Source organism: Drosophila novamexicana, unplaced genomic scaffold (assembly GCF_003285875.2).
Source record: "Drosophila novamexicana strain 15010-1031.04,08,12 unplaced genomic scaffold, DnovRS2.1 tig00001292-arrow-arrow-pilon, whole genome shotgun sequence".
Taxonomy (NCBI): Eukaryota; Metazoa; Arthropoda; class Insecta; order Diptera; family Drosophilidae; genus Drosophila; species Drosophila novamexicana.
In genome coordinates, this window is record NW_020824848.1 from 656,045 (window position 1) to 676,032 (window position 19,988).

Below are 19,988 nucleotides of genomic sequence, written 5' to 3' on the forward strand. Positions count from 1 at the left end.
CAAGTCATGGGAGTGGGAAATTTTACACATGTCTATATATGTATATGGTTTACTTGGGTTTAATTGTTGTAGATCTTTTAATTGACATATATTTATATATATTTCGCTGACTTTTCCACCGATAAGTTAATATCCTTACACCGTCAATAGTTGACAGCTATATGTCGACAATATCCTGTCTCTATAAACAGGCCATAACTTGTGATTTCCCCTCTCTCTCTCTCACACTCTCACTTTGTTTCTCTCTCTCTTACATGCGGACAGTCGCTGGTGTGTGCCATGGGCACATTGGGCGGCAGCAACTTTATCTTTCCGCGTCTCTATCGGCACATGTTCGTTGTGGCCGTCGACTCCTTTGAGGATTCAACCATCATACGTATATTCACGACGATTGGTGATTGGCACTTTGCCAAGGGCTATCCCGAGAAGGTGGCACTGTTATCACGCGTACGTTCCATCAACCCACAATCCACAGCAACAAAAACAACAATAAGAAAGACAACCACGCACTGGGGAATCTTTGTGCAACTGTGCGCCTTCATTTTTGGCTCGCTTCCAGGCGCTGGCGCATAATAAAATTAAAATGGCGAATTTTATAACTTCATTTCGCAAAAAGTTCGACTGGCCATGTCCTGTGTGTGTCCTGCGTGTGTTTTTGTTGCTGCTGCTGCTGCTGCTGCATTTGTACAAGTACCTTCTCATATGTGTGTGCATGATTTTTGCAGGGCCTGGCGGAGGCAATGGTCAGCGTCTATCGCGAAGCAATGCGCATCTTCCTGCCCACGCCAGCCAAATCGCACTACACCTTTTCTTTGCGGGATATAACGCGCGTCTTTCAGGGCATCGTGATGGTGCCGTCGAAGCGTATGCCGGATACGGAAAAGCTGGGTCGTTTGTGGGCGCATGAAACTTATCGTGTGTTTTATGACCGGTACGTAACCTTTTGTCCGACCCGCCATTTATGACCTGCCCGTTTTTTTTTTCGATTTTTATTGTATCGTCTGGCTGTCGCCAATTTGCAGTCTGGTCGACCAGCTGGATCGTGACCGTCTCCTAGTCATGGCCATTGACGCGTGCAAGAACTGTCTGCGCTTCCCGCTGGAGTCCGCCTTTGCCGAGCGCATGGAACCGGGCGAGAAACTTAGCGATAATGATCTGCGCAATCTATTCTATGGCAACTACATGGAACCGGATGCGGAGCCCAAGTTCTATGACGAATGCGAAAGCTACCAGAAACTGGAGAAGCTCATGAAGTACTATCTGCGCGAATACAATTCGTTCTCCAGCACGCCCATGGATCTGGTTATGTTTCGGTTCGCCATCGAGCATGTCAGCAGGTAAATAATATGCTTTAAGTACAAGGGTATTCATTTTCTATGCTTCATTTTTTCCCGTATAAACTTAGGTGGATATTATCTGATATTTATGATATTTTAAGGGCATACATATATTATCAAAATGTGTGCTAATACCAAACCCCTAGACTAAACCTCCAATAATTTTATTTTCTTTTTCGGGGAGAACGTAGACATTTTTTAAAAATGTCAAATATTATAGATTTGCATACCAAATTTTCTGCCTCGAGATTTTATAAACTCTCAGTTCGGCTTTAAAAATATGGTTTGGAAATTGATTTTTAGCGATTTCGTGGAAACGGGTAAAGTTTAAACAAACTTGCGTGGGTTATAGGCAGACTTACGTTCAGAATTTGAATTCCTTAGTTTCTCTCTCTTAATAGTCTCTGAAATCAGGCATTTATACTGTAGACAGAAGGACTGACATGGCTAGATCGACTCGACTTTTGATGCTGAGCACGAATATATGATTTTCTGGGGTCGAAGATGCTTCTTTCCGTTCGTAACATACATTTGCACTAAATAAATCTACCCTGGTAATCTAATTCTAATCGTTCCCGATTTTAATAAGCAAGGCCTTGAAATCCGAATGTTCTCAGCTCTATATGTATAATATCGATCCTTACTAGACACATTTGTTTTTGCGTTGATTACAATATTATTGATTCCTCAAAGTGCAACTTTAATTGTCAACTATCCTGCAGGGTCTCTCGTGTGCTGCAAATGCCTAGAGGCAACATCCTAATGGTGGGCATGGGTGGTTCCGGGCGCCGCAGCTCTTGCCGGCTGGCCGCACACATAGCCGACTGTCGCCTGATGACCGTGCAGGTGTCCAAGTCGTATACCATAACCGATTGGCGCGATGATCTCAAGAAAATACTAATGGCCGCTAGTTTTAATTTGAATCACACCGTCTTTCTCTTCTCCGACGCCCAGGTGAGTGGCTCGTTATGTCAAAACTATCAGCATAAGCATCAGACAACCAGTTGGATCAATAAAAAAGACATTTTGATAATGTTGTAAACCGCATTGACAGACAATACAGCTCACATCAATGCCAGCGGGGTACAACAAACCCATAAAGATCTCGGAGATAGGAACTAGAATTTAATCCAAATTAATTTGAATATTCTTGACAGTCAGGCGTAACACAAACACACACACTCGCACACACTTATACACACTTGATGTGCAGCAAAAATTAAATTTTGGCTTGTAAGCCAAGCGGAATGCAAGCAGCATCATTGTTTGTGCCAAAATTTGCATTTATAATTAGGTTAATTGTTGAACTATGTAACTTTAATTATTGCCAAATAATTTGCATACGCAGCAGCCATCAATTATGTCAAATGAAGAGCATTTGCGGTACAACAAGATTTGAGCGCAGCTCAGAAACTGAATAAAAGCTAATAAATAACATGGCCAAAAAAACATATTGATGCGATAAAACAATACATAAGATATTGCAAATACGTTTGTGTTAGTTTCTATGTGCAATTATATGCCAAAATATTAATATCCAGAAATATATGTTAGGAAAGCTTGAATACTTTTTCCGAGTTCAAGAAATATTTATGATTTTCTATACAATTTATATATATGAGTATTTAAATCAAACTCAGCAGAGATATTGTGCTCTCTACTCTCTTCATGTGGCATCAATCTACCGGAAATTAACTTTTATGAATTAAGGAATATACTAAGAATATATTGCAATTCTGCAAGGGTAATTAATCTTGGGACAAATGTTCTTCATTTGATATTAGAGATGTCTACTTTTGCTATTTGCAACTTTAATGTTAAATGTTTGGTGCCTTCGAGCCGAGGCTAGAAATGCGATATCCAACTGCATTTTGCTGATGATGATAAAGTGATTATGTATACCTTTTGCTTGGCTAAAGCAACATTTGAATGCAACCTGTGCAAATGAAAACGATGAGCAAATTTCAACTACTCCCTGGCAAATCAATCAATGCCGTATTTGGGCTTCCTTCGCCCCGGGGCCAGCCCCTCACAGCTAACAGATTCGTCCGTTGTGCACACACAAATCTCGGTGCACACATTAATTAACAATTACACTAAAATGTTTCAAAGAGCCTACAACTCCGACACCGACTCTCGATTCGATTCCTACTCCGCCTCGGGACTGTGGCTGTCAAATTTCAGTGTGGAATATTTGGTAGAATCAAATCCTATGGCACTTAGAGCGAATGCAAAATGCATGTAACAGCTCGAGCTGCAGTTGCATTTCGTAACCTGTTGCCAAATCCTGCATATAAAAATGTAGAGCCAAAGGACATTCTCTTGATACTCGTGTATATTTACAGGCAACGGATGAGGGCTACGTGGAGGATATCAATGGCATACTTAATACAGGTGATTTACCAAATCTCTACCAACTGGAGGACAAAGCAACCATCTTGGAGAATATGGCAAATGTGGCCAAGCAAGTGGTGAGTAGTCGACATGGCTCGATGGAATTGGGGTTCGATGTGATTTACATGTCAATCTAACTGCAGGGCAAGGTGTTGGACACGCTGCCGAGCGAGGTCTATGCCTACTATATCGAGCGTATTAGGGAGCAATTGCATATTGCCCTCGCCTTCTCACCAATTGGGGAATCCTTTAAGGAGCGCATTCGTGTCTACCCCTCGCTGATCAATTGCTGCACAATCGACTGGTATATGCCCTGGCCGGAGGAGGCACTTTATCGCGTGGGCACCTATTTTGTTACCTCCATGAATCTCAACAAGCCGCACGAGGAAGAAACGCCACGCATCTCGGAGGAAGTGCCAGTAGTGCAGGAGGGTGAAAAGCGCGAGACGATGGGCGAGCAGGAACGTGAACTAACCCAGCTGGAGGAAGATTTGGTCTTTTGTGTCATGTACTTCCATCAATCTGTGGTAGATGCCAGCGTAAAGTGCTATTTGGAGTTGAGTCGACGCAACTATGTCACACCCTCAGCCTATTTGGAGCTGCTTAAAGCATTTCGCACCTTCTACGCCCGCAAGCTGGACGAGATTACAAGATTACGCGACAGATACACGACTGGCCTGGAGAAGTTGGACTTTGCCGCCAGTCAGGTGGGTGAAATGCAGACCAATCTGTACGACTTGCAGCCCAAGCTGAAGGTCTTGTCTGATGAAACGGATCGCATCATGGTAAACATTGAGCGCGAGACGGCAGAGGCCGAGAAAAAGAAGGAGGTGGTCGGTGCCGATGAAGCGGCAGCCAATGAGGCAGCTGCCGCAGCCCAGGCCATTAAGGATGATTGCGAAACGGATCTGGCCGAGGCTATACCCGCCATGGAAGCGGCACTCGAGGCACTCAACACTCTGAAACCGGCTGACATTGGTGTGGTCAAGTCCATGAAGAATCCGCCATATGGCGTCAAATTAACCCTGGAGGCGGTGTGCGTGTTGAAGGGCATTAAGCCAGATCGTAAACCGGATCCAAGCGGACACTTGGTGGAGGATTATTGGGTCCCGTCCATGCGCATGCTCAGCGACATGAAGTTCCTCGAGTCGCTCAAGACGTTCGACAAGGACAACATTCCGCCGGCCATCATTAAAAAGATTCGCGAAAAGTGCGTGACCTAGCTAACCAAACATGCCGTGTACGACATAGTTCTTTTTTCTATTTAATTTTAGGTATATAGCGGATCGAGATTTTGTGCCCGAGAAGATCAAAGCGGCGTCCATGGCTTGCGAGGGCATTTGCCGCTGGGTGCGCGCCATGGATGTCTACGACAAGGTGGCCCGCATTGTCATGCCCAAGAAAGCGGCCCTGGCCGAGGCCGAGGGTGACCTGTCCCAGCAAATGGAAAAGCTCAATGCCAAGCGTGCCGAACTGCAGGTCATTCTCGATAAATTGCAGAAGCTAAACGATTTCTTTGCGGAAAAGTCGCGTGAAAAGAAACGTCTTGAGGACGACATCGAGAACTGTGAGAAAAAACTAACAAGGTGCGTGTAGAAAGAACTCTTAGTTCCACTTTCTTGTTCTTCTAATTCCTTTTTCCAACGCAGAGCCGAAAAACTGCTGGGCGGATTGGGAGGTGAAAAGACGCGCTGGTCGGAGGCGGCAAAGAATCTGCACGAGTCCATCAGCAATATTGTGGGCGATGTGCTGCTCGCTGGCGGCTGCACCGCTTACCTGGGCTTCTTTACCACCGAGGTGAGAGTTGGTCAAACATTGCAGCAAATGCTGCTACTTTTTCCATTACTAAAATCTGTGCGCTTTCTGCCGTACAGCTAATGGCCGCCGTGGTCGGCCCGTGCGAGTTTCCATAAAGGATTTTAATATGCATGAGCACGTTGCATTGATTTTCCTTCATTTTTTTTTGCTCTCCTCTTTTTTTCTGTTTATACTTGGAGCGAATAAAAATATATATCGCAGTTTACAGTAGGGTAGCTTCACTGATAAGCATATTAGTCGATGTCCCGACCATGTCATGGACAGCCCCGACATAGGCTGAAGACCCAATTACTCGATTGGGTAATAAATGTTAACATATCTTTTACTGGAAAAAGCTTTAAGTTGGTTTTCTCCGAATCGATACAAGAAAAGGACTATCCTCCAGTTTTCCCCCCAGGAAGCAGGGTTTTCGAGTAAATGAGGATGGAGAACTTTAACAAAACCGATTGTTAGTCTTCACATAAATCACAATAGATAAATACCCTAAAAAATCATCATGATAAACAGTTTTTTGTATAGGGTATACTCACTTCCTGATGCTACAATTCTATCTCTCGCATTCTTTGCTTATTTTTGTTGTTTTTCGCGCTGCTTTTTCAATTTTCCCCGCGCTTAGTTTTACGGCTGACGTGACATTTTTCTACATAGTTCATACATACATGTATATAGTATATGAATAAAGTATATGGGGATATTTTGTATGTGAGCTCGCAGAAAATGCACAAATGCTGACATGTTAATATTCAAATAAACGTGGCCCCCTAACCAGCTAAGCAATTTGTTTTGTTGTTATTATAACCTGATAGAGGGTATAACAATTTGTTAGCAAGGCATGTACCGAAATTATTTAATTGTATAGATACACGGTTTCTTGACCCTATTAGAAGTATATAAGAAGGGTATTTAATATCCCGCAACCCGATAACATCTGTTCTTTCTTGTTTTTAACATCTTTAGTACCGCGTTAACATTTTGGATGACTGGATGGCGGTATGCGCTCGCCGGCATATACCGCGCAGCGAGACGTTCTCGCTGGCCACCACGCTGGGTCATCCAATGACCATAAGAGCCTGGTCGTTGGCCGGTTTGCCGGCCGACAACTTCTCCGTGGAGAACGGCATAATTGTGACCAATTCGAGTCGATACTCTTTGCTCATCGATCCACAGGGTAAGTACAAGGGCAGACATTGCGCATTCCATGTGATAATCAGTGGTTTATAGTACAAGCGAACAAGTGGATCAAGAATATGGAGAAGAACAATCATCTGAAGGTGGTCAAGCAAAGTGATTCCAATTATATGCAAGTGCTCGAATTGGCTCTAACCTACGGTCAGCCAGTGCTCATTGAGAACGTGGGTGAGTTAAGGGATACAACGAGTTGAAGGTGTTCCTTTGCTTTCTAGGGAAAGGGGGATGCATCAGTTTAGGGCAGCATCACTATTAACCATCTGTACACAACACTTTTCAATCATATATTCACTTTGTAGGCGAGAAACTGGACTCAAATCTGACGCCCATATTAGAGAAGAACGTTATCAAGCACAAGGGCGGGCTGTTCATAAGAAGCGGCGACACAATGATTGAATACAATCCCGAGTTTCGTCTTTACATAACGACCTGTCTGCGCAATCCGCACTATCCGCCGGAAGTGATGGTTATGGTAAGTTGACATATGCATCGAAGTAGGGTTAGGTTATGGGGATTGGGACTAGACGGCTGCTGCTGGCAGCTGGAAGCTTGCGGCAAGCCGAGCCAATGATGACGTTAGTGTTGTGTAATAAAACGACGAACTTAAATTGATATTTGGAAAATGCGCTGCAGCGCAGCAGGCGCTGGCAATATGCAAATTTTCGATGGCATTGACGATGACGATGACGATGACGAGAACGACGAGGCTGAGGCTGAGGACGACAATGTTGAGGACACTCCATTGATGTACGTGCGAGGCCGACTCTTGTCTGTTGGCTGCATAACTAGCAGCCCAGTCTTAGTCCCAGTCTCAATACCCTAACCCATGCTCTAGTCCCAGTCCCAGTTCTGCCCGATGGCGTGTTTATAAAATTTTCCAGCATTTCGCTTCCATTGCTTTTTATGCTGCAACTGTTGTCAGCAGTTTTCTCTCCGTTTTCTTTATTTTTCCTGCTGCGGTACATTGTATGTGTGTGTGTGTGTGTTTGCTTATTTTGGAGTTTCATTTTGCCCATTTTTACTACGTGCTATTTCATTCCTCCATTCCGGCTCCCTGTTTAGGTAACCGTATTAAATTTCATGATAACGGAACAAGGATTACGCGAACAATTGCTGGCGATTGTTGTGGCACACGAGCGTCCCGATTTGCAAGAGAAGAAGGAACAATTGATTATTGAATCCGCTAGGAATCGTGATGCATTGTACACCATTGAATCCAAGATATTAGAGGTAAGTTCCACTCCCAGTCCCAATATTTTTATACCCTTTGTATGGGCAAAAGGGTATGATGCTTTTATTAAAAAGTCTATGTAATAAGCTGAGGAAATATGTTCTTGGTGGACTGTATAAGCCTCTTGTATGTCTGTTGTGCTCATCTTGATAAAGGTGCTTCCTTCTTCTATCTCGATCTACAAAAACTAGAGGCTTGAGATCGGATAATAAACACGCCCACATTTTCCATAGTGTGTAGCTCAACTGCACTTCAGCGCTTGATCCAGAGCATCTCCCAGTCAAGTATGCCCGATTGGAGCTTACTGACTTGTTTGCTTTGAGCATCCTTTTGGGTTGGCTACAGCGTTTCAATTAGAGCCGGAGCAAAACATTTTATTTATGTTTTTGTGCCCGGCCAATGACAATTCAATTAACTGGAAATAAAACGTTTAAATCTGAAAACTTATTTAGTTCTTTATACACATCGCTGCGACCATCCACAGGTGCTGTCCACGTCAGAGGGCAATGTACTGGAGGATGAGAACGCCATCAACATACTTTCGTCCAGTAAAATTCTATCGGAGGATATACAGGAGAAACAGGTTATTGCCGTGGCCACTGAGATTGAAATCGATGCGGCACGACAGCAATACATACCAGTGGCTAAGCATTCGGCCATTCTATTCTTCTGCATCAGCGAGCTGGCCAATGTGGATCCGATGTACCAATATTCGCTGGCATGGTTTCTCAATCTCTTCGTGAATACAATATTAAAGGCGCCCAAGTCAAATGTGCTGGCCGAGCGTTTAAACAATCTTAACGATTACTTTACCAAATCCATTTATACGAATGTCTGCCGTTCGCTGTTCGAGAAGGATAAGCTGGTTATTTCGCTGGTCATGTGCCTGGGCATTCTGGTCTCGCAGGGTCGTCTGGCCAGGGATGAGCTTTTGTTCTTCCTGACGGGCGGCATTGGCTTCAAGAGTATCATAAACAATCCGTACAAGGAATGGCTCCCAGACAAGGCCTGGGCGGGCATCTATCGCGCAAGCGATCTAGATGGGTAAGACCTAATAGGATATACCGTCATTTATTAACTAGCTAATATTTCGGCCGGCAGCATGAAGGACTTCCATAGAAAGATTGAAAGCAATATACAGGCCTGGCGTGAATATTACGATTCGACTAATCCGCAGGATTTGCCACTGCCGGCGCCCTATGACGAGCTCAGCGAAATGTTGCATTTGATCATACTGAAGAGCATGCGGCCCGACAAGCTGGTGCCCGCAGTGCGTGTAAGTACATCGATAGCCTTTGCGCCAGGCACGTGCATCTCTCACGGGCATATCTTTCAGGCCTTCATCACGCGCAACCTGGACAGGTCGTTTGTGGAGCCGCCGCCATTCGATTTGGGCGCTTCGTTCGCGGATAGCTCACCGAAAATTCCGCTAGTGTTTCTGCTATCAGCTGGCTCTGATCCCATGGCCAGCCTCTTTATGTTCGCCAAACAACGCGGCATGTACGAAAAGTAAGTTAATTAACGTGGAGAGTGTGCCTCATATTTCCATGTTGCCGCCGTGTTCTGTGCCCCCGCTGCCGGGGACGGCTTGTTTTCGATTAAGCGCGACATGTGCGCCTTGTACCGGCTGCATGTACTCTCCGGCCTGTTCGGGCGTTGTGCACCGGCAACGATTGGACATCGCTCAGAGATGCCTGCTGCAACTTTAAACCGAAATTTATGCTAAGCGCGTGGTTTGCTTTCTTGTCGTTTAGATTGAAAACCATTTCGCTGGGTCAGGGTCAAGGACCGCGCGCGGAAAAGATGATCACGGAGGCAGCACGGCACGGCCAGTGGGTCGTCCTGCAGAACTGTCATGTCGCCTTCAGCTGGATGGGCGACCTGGAGCGCATTTGCAATGACACAACGCTAACGGATAGCGCAAACAGCGACTATCGGCTGTGGTGCACCTCATACCCGAGCTCTGTGTTTCCCGTCTCCGTGCTGCAAAACTCGGTGAAGATGACAAACGAACCGCCCAAGGGACTGCGCGCCAATATGCATCGCTCGTTCACGTCGGATCCGCTGATGCGCGACAAGTTCTTCACAAATGCCTTCCTCTTCTCCGACCAGGCTAATAAGTGCTGGCTACGTGGCGTCTTCGCCTTGGTGTTCTTCCATGCTGTCGTTCAGGAACGACGCGAATTTGGCCCCCTAGGCTGGAATATTCCGTATGAGTTCAATGAGTCGGATCTTAAGTGAGTTGTAGAAAGGCTTTAAGAAGGGAAGCAGAAACTTCCGAGCCTCTATAATTGTTCCTCTCCTCGCAGAATCTCTTTGCTGCAGCTGAAGATGTTCATTGCGCAGAGCCACAGCATTCCATTCCGTGGCCATGTATACCTCACCGGCGAGTGCAATTATGGTGGTCGTGTGACCGACGACAAGGATCGTCGTCTTATCTTGTCCCTGCTAAACATGATATACAATAACAATACCATTGAAAGGGATAAGTAAGAAAATGCGCTATCGCTTTCTCTACTCATTTGTCTAATTACGTGTAATCGATTCGTATAGTTATGCTTTGTCGCAGTCGGGCAACTATTGCGTGCCGTTGAGTCCAACAAAACTGAACTCCATTGAGTACATATCCACATTTCCGCTCAGCCCACAGCCAGAGGTATACGGTCTGCACGAGAATGCGGACATCAATCGCAATGTGAAGGAAACCAATGCGGTAAATTCTAAAAAAAAAATTTACTCTTATACACACATAGAATATATCTTCCCCTGGCAGCTTATTAGCGGAGTGCTGCTCACGCAAACCGATCTGATGGCATCAGTGAAGGCGAGCTCGGCAGGTGGCGTTAAGGAGGATCCCGCCATATCCATATGCAAGGAGCTGTTGAGTCGATTGCCCGAAGAGTTCGACCTTATCGAGGTGTCCAAGAACTATCCGGTCATCTACACCAATTCGATGAATACGGTGCTGCGTCAGGAACTAATACGCTTCAATCGTTTGCTGTCGTATATACGCAAGAGCCTGGTGAACGTGAGCAAGGCTGTGGTGGGCCAGATTGCAATGATACCCGAACTGGAGCGCACACATGCCTCGATGATTATAGGCAAACTGCCGGCGGATTGGCTAAAGAAGAGCTATCCCTCGCTCAAACCTTTGGGCAGCTACGTGAGCGACTTTCTGGCGCGGTGAGTTCCCCGCTGTCGCATTTCTATTTTTTTGCAGCCATCAATGGCATTGTATCCCGGGCAGCAGCCACGTCCTTTGCTGCAATTGTGCAAATATAATAAATGTGTATGGCACACATGAGCATTCTACCCGCCTTTCTCCCATTCGCTTGTTGCTGTCCATGTTCAATACTTTTGCTGCTGCCATTCATAGCGAAAATCTTATTTGCCATTGACATCAAAGGACGACGCTGTTTGTGTGCTCCTGTCCGTGCTTTGTGCACCCCATGTCCCTTTGTGTTCAAATATTTAATATTTATTAACAAATTGAAAAATAAGATAACTCATCTAGCCATTTTTTGTTGCGTCCAGCCTGGCCTTCTTTCAGGAGTGGCTAGATAACGGCGAACCGAATGTCTACTGGATATCTGGCTTCTACTTCACCCAATCATTCATTACGGGCGTTCTGCAGAACTATTCGCGCAAAAATCGCTTTCAGATTGACATGATTTTTATTGAGTTTGCAGTCACCAAATTCGAGACACAAACTACGCAAGTAGCCGATGTGGGCGCTTATATAAGGGTAAGTCAAAGGGGTTTTCTCTTATTCAGAATAATATTATATATTTTTAACACACATAAAATCTATATTTGTTAAACATGAACTCATTAGGAACAGAAAGAGATAAATGATGAGACAAAGTTCATACAAGTAAGAACGACTTTGCGTCGAATCCAAATTAAATTCCGAGTTTTTGTTTGTTTTTTTTTTCACATATTTCGTTTGATACTTTTCTTTAGCATAAATGGAATATAATTCATTGATCAATACTCTTTACTTTTCATCAACGAGTATCTTCTTGATTTTTTCTCTGATCTATTGAAACAAATCAAATTCTCTGTTATTTAGCTTGCAAGCTTTTTGGCTTCACTTTTCATCTGTAAAAATGTGTTTTAAATCTCATTTTGTCTCAAATTAAATTATGTATCTTTGTTAGGTTTTTTACATCTTCCGTTCGATAGCATAATGGATATGATTTCTTAAGCAATATTCTTTACTTTTCATCTATAAATACATTCTTGGTTTAAATACAGCTTTAGTTTTTCTCTGATCTATATCAAAGACGCACAATCCTTTTTTCATTCTTTTTGACTTCACAACATGTCTTTAATATCTCATTTTTATTGCTTGACCCAGGGCATTTTCATAGAGGGAGCGCGTTGGAATCGCAAGACGCGAGAAGTGGATGAATCCTTCTCCAAAATTTTGTTTGATACCCTGCCGGTAATCTATCTGCGTCCGGTTTTAAGATTGCCGGATGAGATCCCACGCAGCAGCGGTGGTGCCCAGGTGCAGCGAGAGGAAGGCGGCACCGAGACCCTTCCAATTTACGACTGTCCCGTGTACAAGACGAGCGAACGTCGCGGTATTCTCTCCACCACCGGCCATTCGACGAACTTTGTGATGTATCTGCAGCTGAGATGCTCCCAGACGGCCATGCATTGGATTAATCGCGGCACCGCTTGCCTGTGCCAGCTGGATGATTGAAAATTGACCCGCGGGCGTTCTCAGGCCGGAGTCGGACACGGATGTGCCACACCACGCGACGACTTTTATACGATATATATATATAGGTGAGGGGGCACCAGTAAGGGGAATGGGAACTGGAACTGAAACTGAAACTGAGCTTGGACAGGGGCGACTGCCTATTCGTTATAAAAAGCATGTTTTACTGGCACAAAGGAACAGCAGACCTTTTTGGGCACCATACATATCCAGACATACTTTGATTCTTGTGTTGTATATATATATATATATATATTATTTTGTTGTGCTCGATGGAGCGCTGCCAGGAAATGCGATTCTATCTATTTTTTTTCGCGTTGCACCGCGCACCGTGCAGTGGGCGGCGTACGGCGGGCAGTGGCATTTTGATGATGATGTTGATTGCCAGATATAAATTAAATATGCAGAATATTGTATAGCAATGGTTGAAAATAAATATATTTTTTATGTGCGCGCCATTTACAAATGAATAAATGACAAATAAAAACAGGAGCATGTATTTTTTACGTTTTTCAAACTGGTTGCAAATGTGGATACAATCACTTCCATATGCACTACATATCGAAAATATATAGTTTAGATTGGGCAAAAATAGATGCGTCAAGGTCTCGACACCAGAAATATCCCATTAAACAAGATCGACAATGCTTCAGCACATTCTGAGCTAATGGAGCCCACACAACGCGACTCGCATCTCGACATTCTAAGCCGCCTACTTGAATGGCTTCGATGTTGAGACAGTGATAATAATGTTATTGTTGTTGCTGATGTTGATGATGATGATAATCCGTTTTAGCATGCAAAACATTTGAAAGATTTATTGCGTGTTTTGTGTACAATTGGAGCAGCACACAAGATTTAAATTAAAATTGCCACGGGCCAACGAAAAGCATATTTTAAAACACCAAAAAATTGAAATATGCCAAAGATTGCGATTTGAAGATCTATTATATCATCTGGCTATTAATAGACGCCGAAAATAGCAACAGTCAAGAGCTTGTGTCCATCATGGCACACACAGCTTGGCCTTAAGCGTTGATCAAGAGTCGCCAAAAATGAAGAAAAAGAAAAAAAATACACAGCTGTCCATCAGACGATAAAACTGAAGAAGCGACCATAATAATAACAACAACTTCCGCTTGCAATTACCAGGCGAGTAGGCATTGAGCGTTGGATCATTGGACTGACCCCAGCTATTCATATGCAATACAGTCGAACCATAATTTGATACAAATAATCGAGACTATCAAAGCTCACGGAGAAGAATGCAAAGAGCCCTCGACCATTGTTGATTCTGCCGAACAACGTTTTGAGACAATCGAAAAATCAAAAATCGTGGCCGCCACGTTTAACTTGATGTTGTTGGTAGAAGTTTTTAAGTCTCGCGATCCATTGTTGACTTTCGTTTTGTCTATAGCTCTAGATATGTATATGTATTTGCATTATTAGTATCTTGTGTCTCCGAGAGTACAATTGATATGTGTGCGCGTCTTGAGATAGATTTTTGACAATAGCAACTAGACAAGACAAACCACTAAGCGCGGCTAATGCCGGCCATCAATGGAGTTGAAGTGGCGGTGCCCAAGCAGTCGATCGAGATCAACATCGGCATCGGCAGCCAACTCTACATATGATGCGGTAGTTGCCGCATGGATCAGTAACCGGTTTCATTTTTTGGATCGTCTCTAAAGTGAATGGCGCTGTCCGATGCCGCTGTCCGGCGAGAACTTTTCGCAAAATGCTGCGTATAAATAGTGTCGTAAGGTCTGGTTTGAAAACAGAATCAAATTTGGATTAATCTCATAGACACGCATCGTCTGGGAGCATCTACGTATAATGGTTAGTCTGACCTGGCCTGGATCATACAGGACTAACTCAACTCATCCATTCTGCCTTTGCCTCGTGGCGTTCTCTTACAGAAATTCTTTGTTATTGCCTTCGCTGTGATCGCAGCTGCTGCGGCCACATCCATCTCCACGGAGTACCTGCCGCCAGTTGACAATAACCTCGAAGTCGCCGCCGAATCGATTGATGCCCCAGTCGACCAGGGTCTGCTCAGTGACGATGGCTACCGCTACAAGACCGTGCGCCGCCTTAAGTTGCGCCACCGTCGCGATGTCAGCGAGCTGGCCAACGAATACCTGCCCCCAGTCGCCGAGGCTACCCAGGAAATCGCTGTTAAGACACCCCTTGCTGATGATGGCTACCGTTACAAGACCGTCCGTCGTGTGATCCGTCGTCGTCGTGAGCTTTCCTCCGAGTACCTGCCCCCTGTTGCTGAGGCTTCCCAGGATATCGCTATCGAGGCTCCAGTTCAGGAGGCCGCCGTTCTCGCCGATGATGGCTACCGTTACAAGACCGTCCGCCGTGTGATCCGTCGTCGTCGTGAGCTGTCCTCCGAATACCTGCCCCCAGTTGCTGAGGCTACCCAGGATATCGCCATCGAGGCTCCCGTCCAGGAGGCTGCTGTTCTGGCTGATGATGGCTACCGCTACAAGACCGTCCGCCGTGTCGTCCGTCGTCGTCGTGATGTCAGCGAGCTGTCCCCCGAGTACCTGCCCCCTGTTGCCGAGGCTTCCCAGGATATTGCTTTTGAGGCTCCCGCTCAGGAAGGCGCTGTCCTCGCTGATGATGGCTACCGTTACAAGACTGTCCGCCGTGTGGTCCGTCGTCGTCGTGACGTCAACGAACTGGCCAACGAATACCTGCCCCCAGTTGCTGAGGCTTCCCAGGATATCGCCATCGAGGCTCCCGTCCAGGAATCCGCTGTTCTGGCTGATGATGGCTACCGTTACAAGACCGTCCGCCGCGTGATCCGTCGTCGTCGTGAGCTGTCCTCTGAATACCTGCCCCCAGTTGCTGAGGCTTCCCAGGATATCGCTATCGAGGCTCCCGTCCAGGAATCCGCTGCTCTCGCCGATGATGGCTACCGTTACAAGACCGTCCGCCGTGTGATTCGTCGTCGTCGTGACGTCAGCGAACTGGCCAACGAATACCTGCCCCCAGTTGAGCAGGCCGTGATCGATGTGCCCGCAGAGCCCACCATCTTGGCCGATGATGGCTACCGCTACAAGACTGTGCGTCGCCTGAAGCTCCGTCGCCACTAAAGCCCCCGCCCCCAGGAATCGAGTTTGCCAGAAACAAGGCTATGGCAATCTCATTTGAAGTTAACGCAAGCGTATTAGTCAATGAGAACGAGCTATGAATAGTCCGAGTACAAAAAATGAGACAACAATAAAACATGTAAAAGAAAAACAAAAACATTTCTGCCTTTTATCTCTGCTCTCCGGTTGCATTGCGCAAACTCAGAAGATTGTGCGACCCAGCTTATCTTATCTTATCTGACACTGGCAATTTAATACCGTCAGAGGTCTGTAGATAAGATACACGCACCTGTAGCTCGGCAAAATCATTCAGCATATTTCAGTTTCATTTTACAATTAGCGACGAACACGGTACAAAACTCAACGACGACGACGAAAATGATGTGGCCCAAGAAGTGCTCCACCTACCTGGTGATATGTTTGGGTAAAGTTTTGCCAGTGAATTTGATAGAAATTGTGTGCTTAAATCAAGTAAAAACATCACCTAAGTCCAGTCAAAATATACAAAGAATAATTTGCATTTTTCTTAAGAGTTTATCGAAATAATTTTGTGCTTTAATAGAGAACTTTCTATGCTTATTCCAAGCATGTCAACTCTTACAATAAGTTAGCACTGAACTGAAGGATAATTTATAACAAATTTAAGAATATCCAAGAAGAAAATGTGCTTAAAGTTTTAAGAAGAAAACTTCGAGAGTGTGGAAACAGCGCTGAATCAGGAAATTTTAATAAGTTTGTGAGTTGCAACAAAGTGCACACAAATTGTGTAAAGTGCTAATGACTAAGCCCCAACAGGGCTGCATATCTTTTCATGAGTAACAAAACTGTGGAGTGAGTGTATGTCTCACATATAGAGTAGACTCTACAAAAATGTGCGCTTATCAGTTGCCTTGCGATATAGCCGAAAGCTGATAAAGTTGGTTTACTCATCGTTGACCCAATCGTGTTTGTTTGCCATGAGTAATGGGCACAGGTTAAATTCGGCACAATAACATCTTCATTGTAAATTTATAACAGACTAAAATTGATTACAGTTTGCGCTGAACATTTATCAATTTATTTGACAAATATTTTATTTGCTTAAAGCTTAATGTAATGCACCGTTGCTAATGCTGGATGTGGCCTAAGCTCAATAATTATTACACCGTATAAATTATAAAATACGCTGGCAAAACAATTATTTTTGGTTAACCGGTTGGCCATCGTATATTGGTCGCGGTATCTGGTATTCCTTTTGGATCAAACATTTTATTTGTTTCAAATTAAATTTCAAAAGGCGCACAAAGCTGAATGTCCACCAAAATCATATGGAGAATCTCAACAAAAAGTCGAACAAAACAAAAATAATAATCGAAACTGACATCCGCAATGAAACAATAGCAGATTATATGCCAAAATAGGGAACCCCCCCTCAATCAGCAACCCGCTCGCGTGCTTAGCTTAAACTGATTTATCATCGAACTAACAGCGCGCGCGCCCGCATATATCTATTTTTTTATGTGTTCGCTAATCATATTTTTTGGTTTTCGCTTTGCTGTTAAATATTTTCTCAATAATTAATTATTAATATTTAAACAAGTCGGCGAGTAAATAACAAGCACGCCAGTTCCCATTCGTTTGATGAATGCTTAACCGTCGCGTTCAATGAGTTCCGTTCTAGCGACTCGCTCCGTTTGATGGACCACACACACAGCGCACAGTTCATCAAATATTTATGTGTTTTTCTGTCTTTTTTTGCGTATTCGGCAAGGTGTTAAATATGATTTGTTATTTTCGATTTGCTTACAGTTCTACTGGCATGCTTTATGCAGGAAACGGAGGCCACGCGACGCGTGAATCGCGGACGACGCACTCTCACACGCAGATACTTTTGTAAGTTAACCAAAATATGTACCAGAATCTATACTTAATTTCTCTTTTGTTATATGAAGAACAAGTTTTAAGAACTAGTAAGAACTATGTAGACTATGCAACTATGCAAAGTCACTTTAGTTGCCACTAAATGCTTCCAATGCTTCGTCGCCTGCTAAGAAATACGCATGAAAGTAGCAACATTTTATTGGATGTTCTTACATATACTAGGGAACACTTGGAATAATATGATATACTAAAACAATCGCAATCTGTTCGTTTTACAGCTGGACTTGCCATACCCGGCTGGGCCGTGGTTGCCTGCGTCGCTGTAGCTGAGCTGCTGCTGGGCGCTGCTCTCTACTTTGCCATGTACAAGATCATATTGGACAAGGAGCCGGAGCAGGCGAGCACCTATACGCCCGCCCCGACGCATGATTCATCGGCGGACGTGCAGCCGGCACACACCGTACAGCCCGACACAACACACACTGTGCAGCCCGTGCAACCTGTACAGGTGGCGCCAACGCATGCCACAAGCATTGCCTAGAAGCCGGAAGACGGAGCTATAGCTCTTGTCATTGACTAAACCAAACAATACCAAAGTAGATATATATATATATATATATATATAAGTCTACGTAACACGTTCCGTAAATTCTTTGGGTTTTTTTTATTATACCCTTGTTTTATTAATAAATCGAATACAAATTTTGTTACAAATAAAATGTAAATCGCGTGGCCATCTAATCTAATCGCCCGATTGGCGCTTTGTTTGTTTGGGGGCTTCTTCAGTTAGCTTGGCTTTTGATATTTTTATTGATGCTATTTGTGATCCAGTTTGTCTTCTAATCTATATATATTTATATATACACGCATATATGCATGTGTATCGTCTCTAAGCGACCGATTGAAAGTTGTCTTAACTATTAATTGAGGTGCTTTTTGTTGTCAACTGAAACTGGTCTTCGCTCGACTTGCTCTGGCCTCAGCCGTGGCATAAGTTGCGGCTGCTGGAAAAATTACCGTCAAGTTTGCGCAATTCATGGCAGACTTTTGAGCGCCACTGTAAATGATAGCCACAAATCAGAGATGACACATCAGCTAGCTTTTAGCTGAATGTTTTTTCAAGCCAGGTGAGCTCATGGTTGCGAATGCATTTATTTTAACAAGGAATAAGAAGTTTAGCCAGGTTTTCTCTGAGTTTTTACCCATAATCAGTAAATAAATTATTCAATAATATTTTCTATAAATCTTTGAAAAATTGCTTATAATTTGTATTAATCTGTCTGTCAATCTAACATCAGTCAGGACCAACGATTTACCATATATATTGAGGCAATTCTATATGCTAGTCTTTACATTTTCAACTGAAAGAAATTACTCGGCATCGCTCGGACACGGCAGCTACAGACAACTAGAAAGCTGCTCAAAAATAGACCATACGTCTTTTTTTTTTGGATCCAAAATAGCATGCATTTGTATTACAACAAAGCCAAGCCTGGTTGACCTTTTGTCTCCTCTGTCGTAGTTGGAGATATTCTTTAAACTATCTTCCCTTAAGCCTCCATTCGCCTAATCATTATTATTATTGCCTTCTCTTTGTGCATAACATCAAAATCAAACAACGGTGAACTTCTCGCTAGCCTCAGTCAACTCTTTTTTAAGCATCTTTTCTGCATCTGGGACATTTTGGCTGAGCAACATTGATCCGTGGGAGGAACAGCTCCCGATACTGATGCCACTTGCGGTGGGCACTCAACGGCACTTGGCTGCAAAACGAACGCAAGTTGCCCGCTTTGCGCTGACAAATCGAAATTTGCTATAAACGCAATTGATAAATCCCCGAGCGGCACTTGAGCTACAGCTGAAGCTGAAGCTGAAGCTAAAGCTGGAGAAGAGTACGCGCTGCCATGGCAGCCAAGTAGCTGTGAATGCCAACAATTGCCGCAGCGCAAAGCTTTTGCTATGGCAACACGACATCGTGGCGACATCCAAGGGTAAAGGGGGGCCAGCAGGGCATGGCTGGTAGAGCTGCCGCTGCAGCCGCATAACCAAAGCGGATTTCAAATTGACACAAAACAGACAAAAAGCAAATCGTTTAGGCGCAGCCACCCGCAGAAGCAGAAGCAGCAGCAGCAGCAGCCACAATAGCAGGCTAGACCACACACATGCAGGCACTGGGGCAGAGACTCGGGGCCAGTCGAAATTTGTGTAACGGAGCCAAGTTCCCAAAAAAGCCCCCCAAAGAGGGCAAAGCCGGCGATACAAATGCCAGCAAAGCCAGCCAGGCAGCGAGAGCCTGAAGGATACTTTGGGTCGGCATAACAAAGCCA

General features: G+C 44.4%; 3 protein-coding genes across 3 annotated transcripts in view; all 3 read left to right on the forward strand.

Moving 5' to 3' along the window:
• Nucleotides 1-13,121, forward strand: part of LOC115766921 (dynein heavy chain 3, axonemal) — a 44,932-nt gene extending 31,811 nt beyond the window's left edge. The window contains exons 33-53 of the mRNA XM_030711005.1: nucleotides 265-447; nucleotides 726-931; nucleotides 1,023-1,337; nucleotides 2,060-2,291; nucleotides 3,683-3,808; nucleotides 3,875-4,941; nucleotides 5,006-5,317; nucleotides 5,381-5,528; nucleotides 6,507-6,717; nucleotides 6,771-6,905; nucleotides 7,037-7,209; nucleotides 7,800-7,967; nucleotides 8,453-9,012; nucleotides 9,070-9,244; nucleotides 9,305-9,477; nucleotides 9,723-10,205; nucleotides 10,278-10,457; nucleotides 10,522-10,681; nucleotides 10,742-11,151; nucleotides 11,503-11,713; nucleotides 12,329-13,121. Of these exons, the coding sequence (XP_030566865.1) occupies nucleotides 265-447; nucleotides 726-931; nucleotides 1,023-1,337; nucleotides 2,060-2,291; nucleotides 3,683-3,808; nucleotides 3,875-4,941; nucleotides 5,006-5,317; nucleotides 5,381-5,528; nucleotides 6,507-6,717; nucleotides 6,771-6,905; nucleotides 7,037-7,209; nucleotides 7,800-7,967; nucleotides 8,453-9,012; nucleotides 9,070-9,244; nucleotides 9,305-9,477; nucleotides 9,723-10,205; nucleotides 10,278-10,457; nucleotides 10,522-10,681; nucleotides 10,742-11,151; nucleotides 11,503-11,713; nucleotides 12,329-12,679 (5,979 nt within the window). The 3' untranslated portion in view covers nucleotides 12,680-13,121. The remainder of the gene's footprint in view (nucleotides 1-264; nucleotides 448-725; nucleotides 932-1,022; nucleotides 1,338-2,059; nucleotides 2,292-3,682; nucleotides 3,809-3,874; nucleotides 4,942-5,005; nucleotides 5,318-5,380; nucleotides 5,529-6,506; nucleotides 6,718-6,770; nucleotides 6,906-7,036; nucleotides 7,210-7,799; nucleotides 7,968-8,452; nucleotides 9,013-9,069; nucleotides 9,245-9,304; nucleotides 9,478-9,722; nucleotides 10,206-10,277; nucleotides 10,458-10,521; nucleotides 10,682-10,741; nucleotides 11,152-11,502; nucleotides 11,714-12,328) is intronic.
• Nucleotides 13,122-14,435: 1,314 nt separating this feature from the next.
• On the forward strand, nucleotides 14,436-15,804 carry LOC115766944. Its single transcript, XM_030711031.1, has 2 exons — nucleotides 14,436-14,456; nucleotides 14,617-15,804. Exons 1-2 carry the CDS (start codon nucleotides 14,436-14,438, stop codon nucleotides 15,802-15,804), a joined length of 1,209 nt encoding a protein of 402 aa, XP_030566891.1.
• Nucleotides 15,805-16,152: 348 nt separating this feature from the next.
• On the forward strand, nucleotides 16,153-18,366 carry LOC115766965. Its single transcript, XM_030711052.1, has 3 exons — nucleotides 16,153-16,225; nucleotides 17,590-17,673; nucleotides 17,940-18,366. The coding sequence occupies exons 1-3, from the start codon at nucleotides 16,180-16,182 to the stop codon at nucleotides 18,200-18,202; spliced, it is 393 nt and encodes a 130-aa protein (XP_030566912.1). The 5' UTR covers nucleotides 16,153-16,179; the 3' UTR covers nucleotides 18,203-18,366.
• The last annotated feature ends 1,622 nt before the right edge of the window (nucleotides 18,367-19,988 follow it).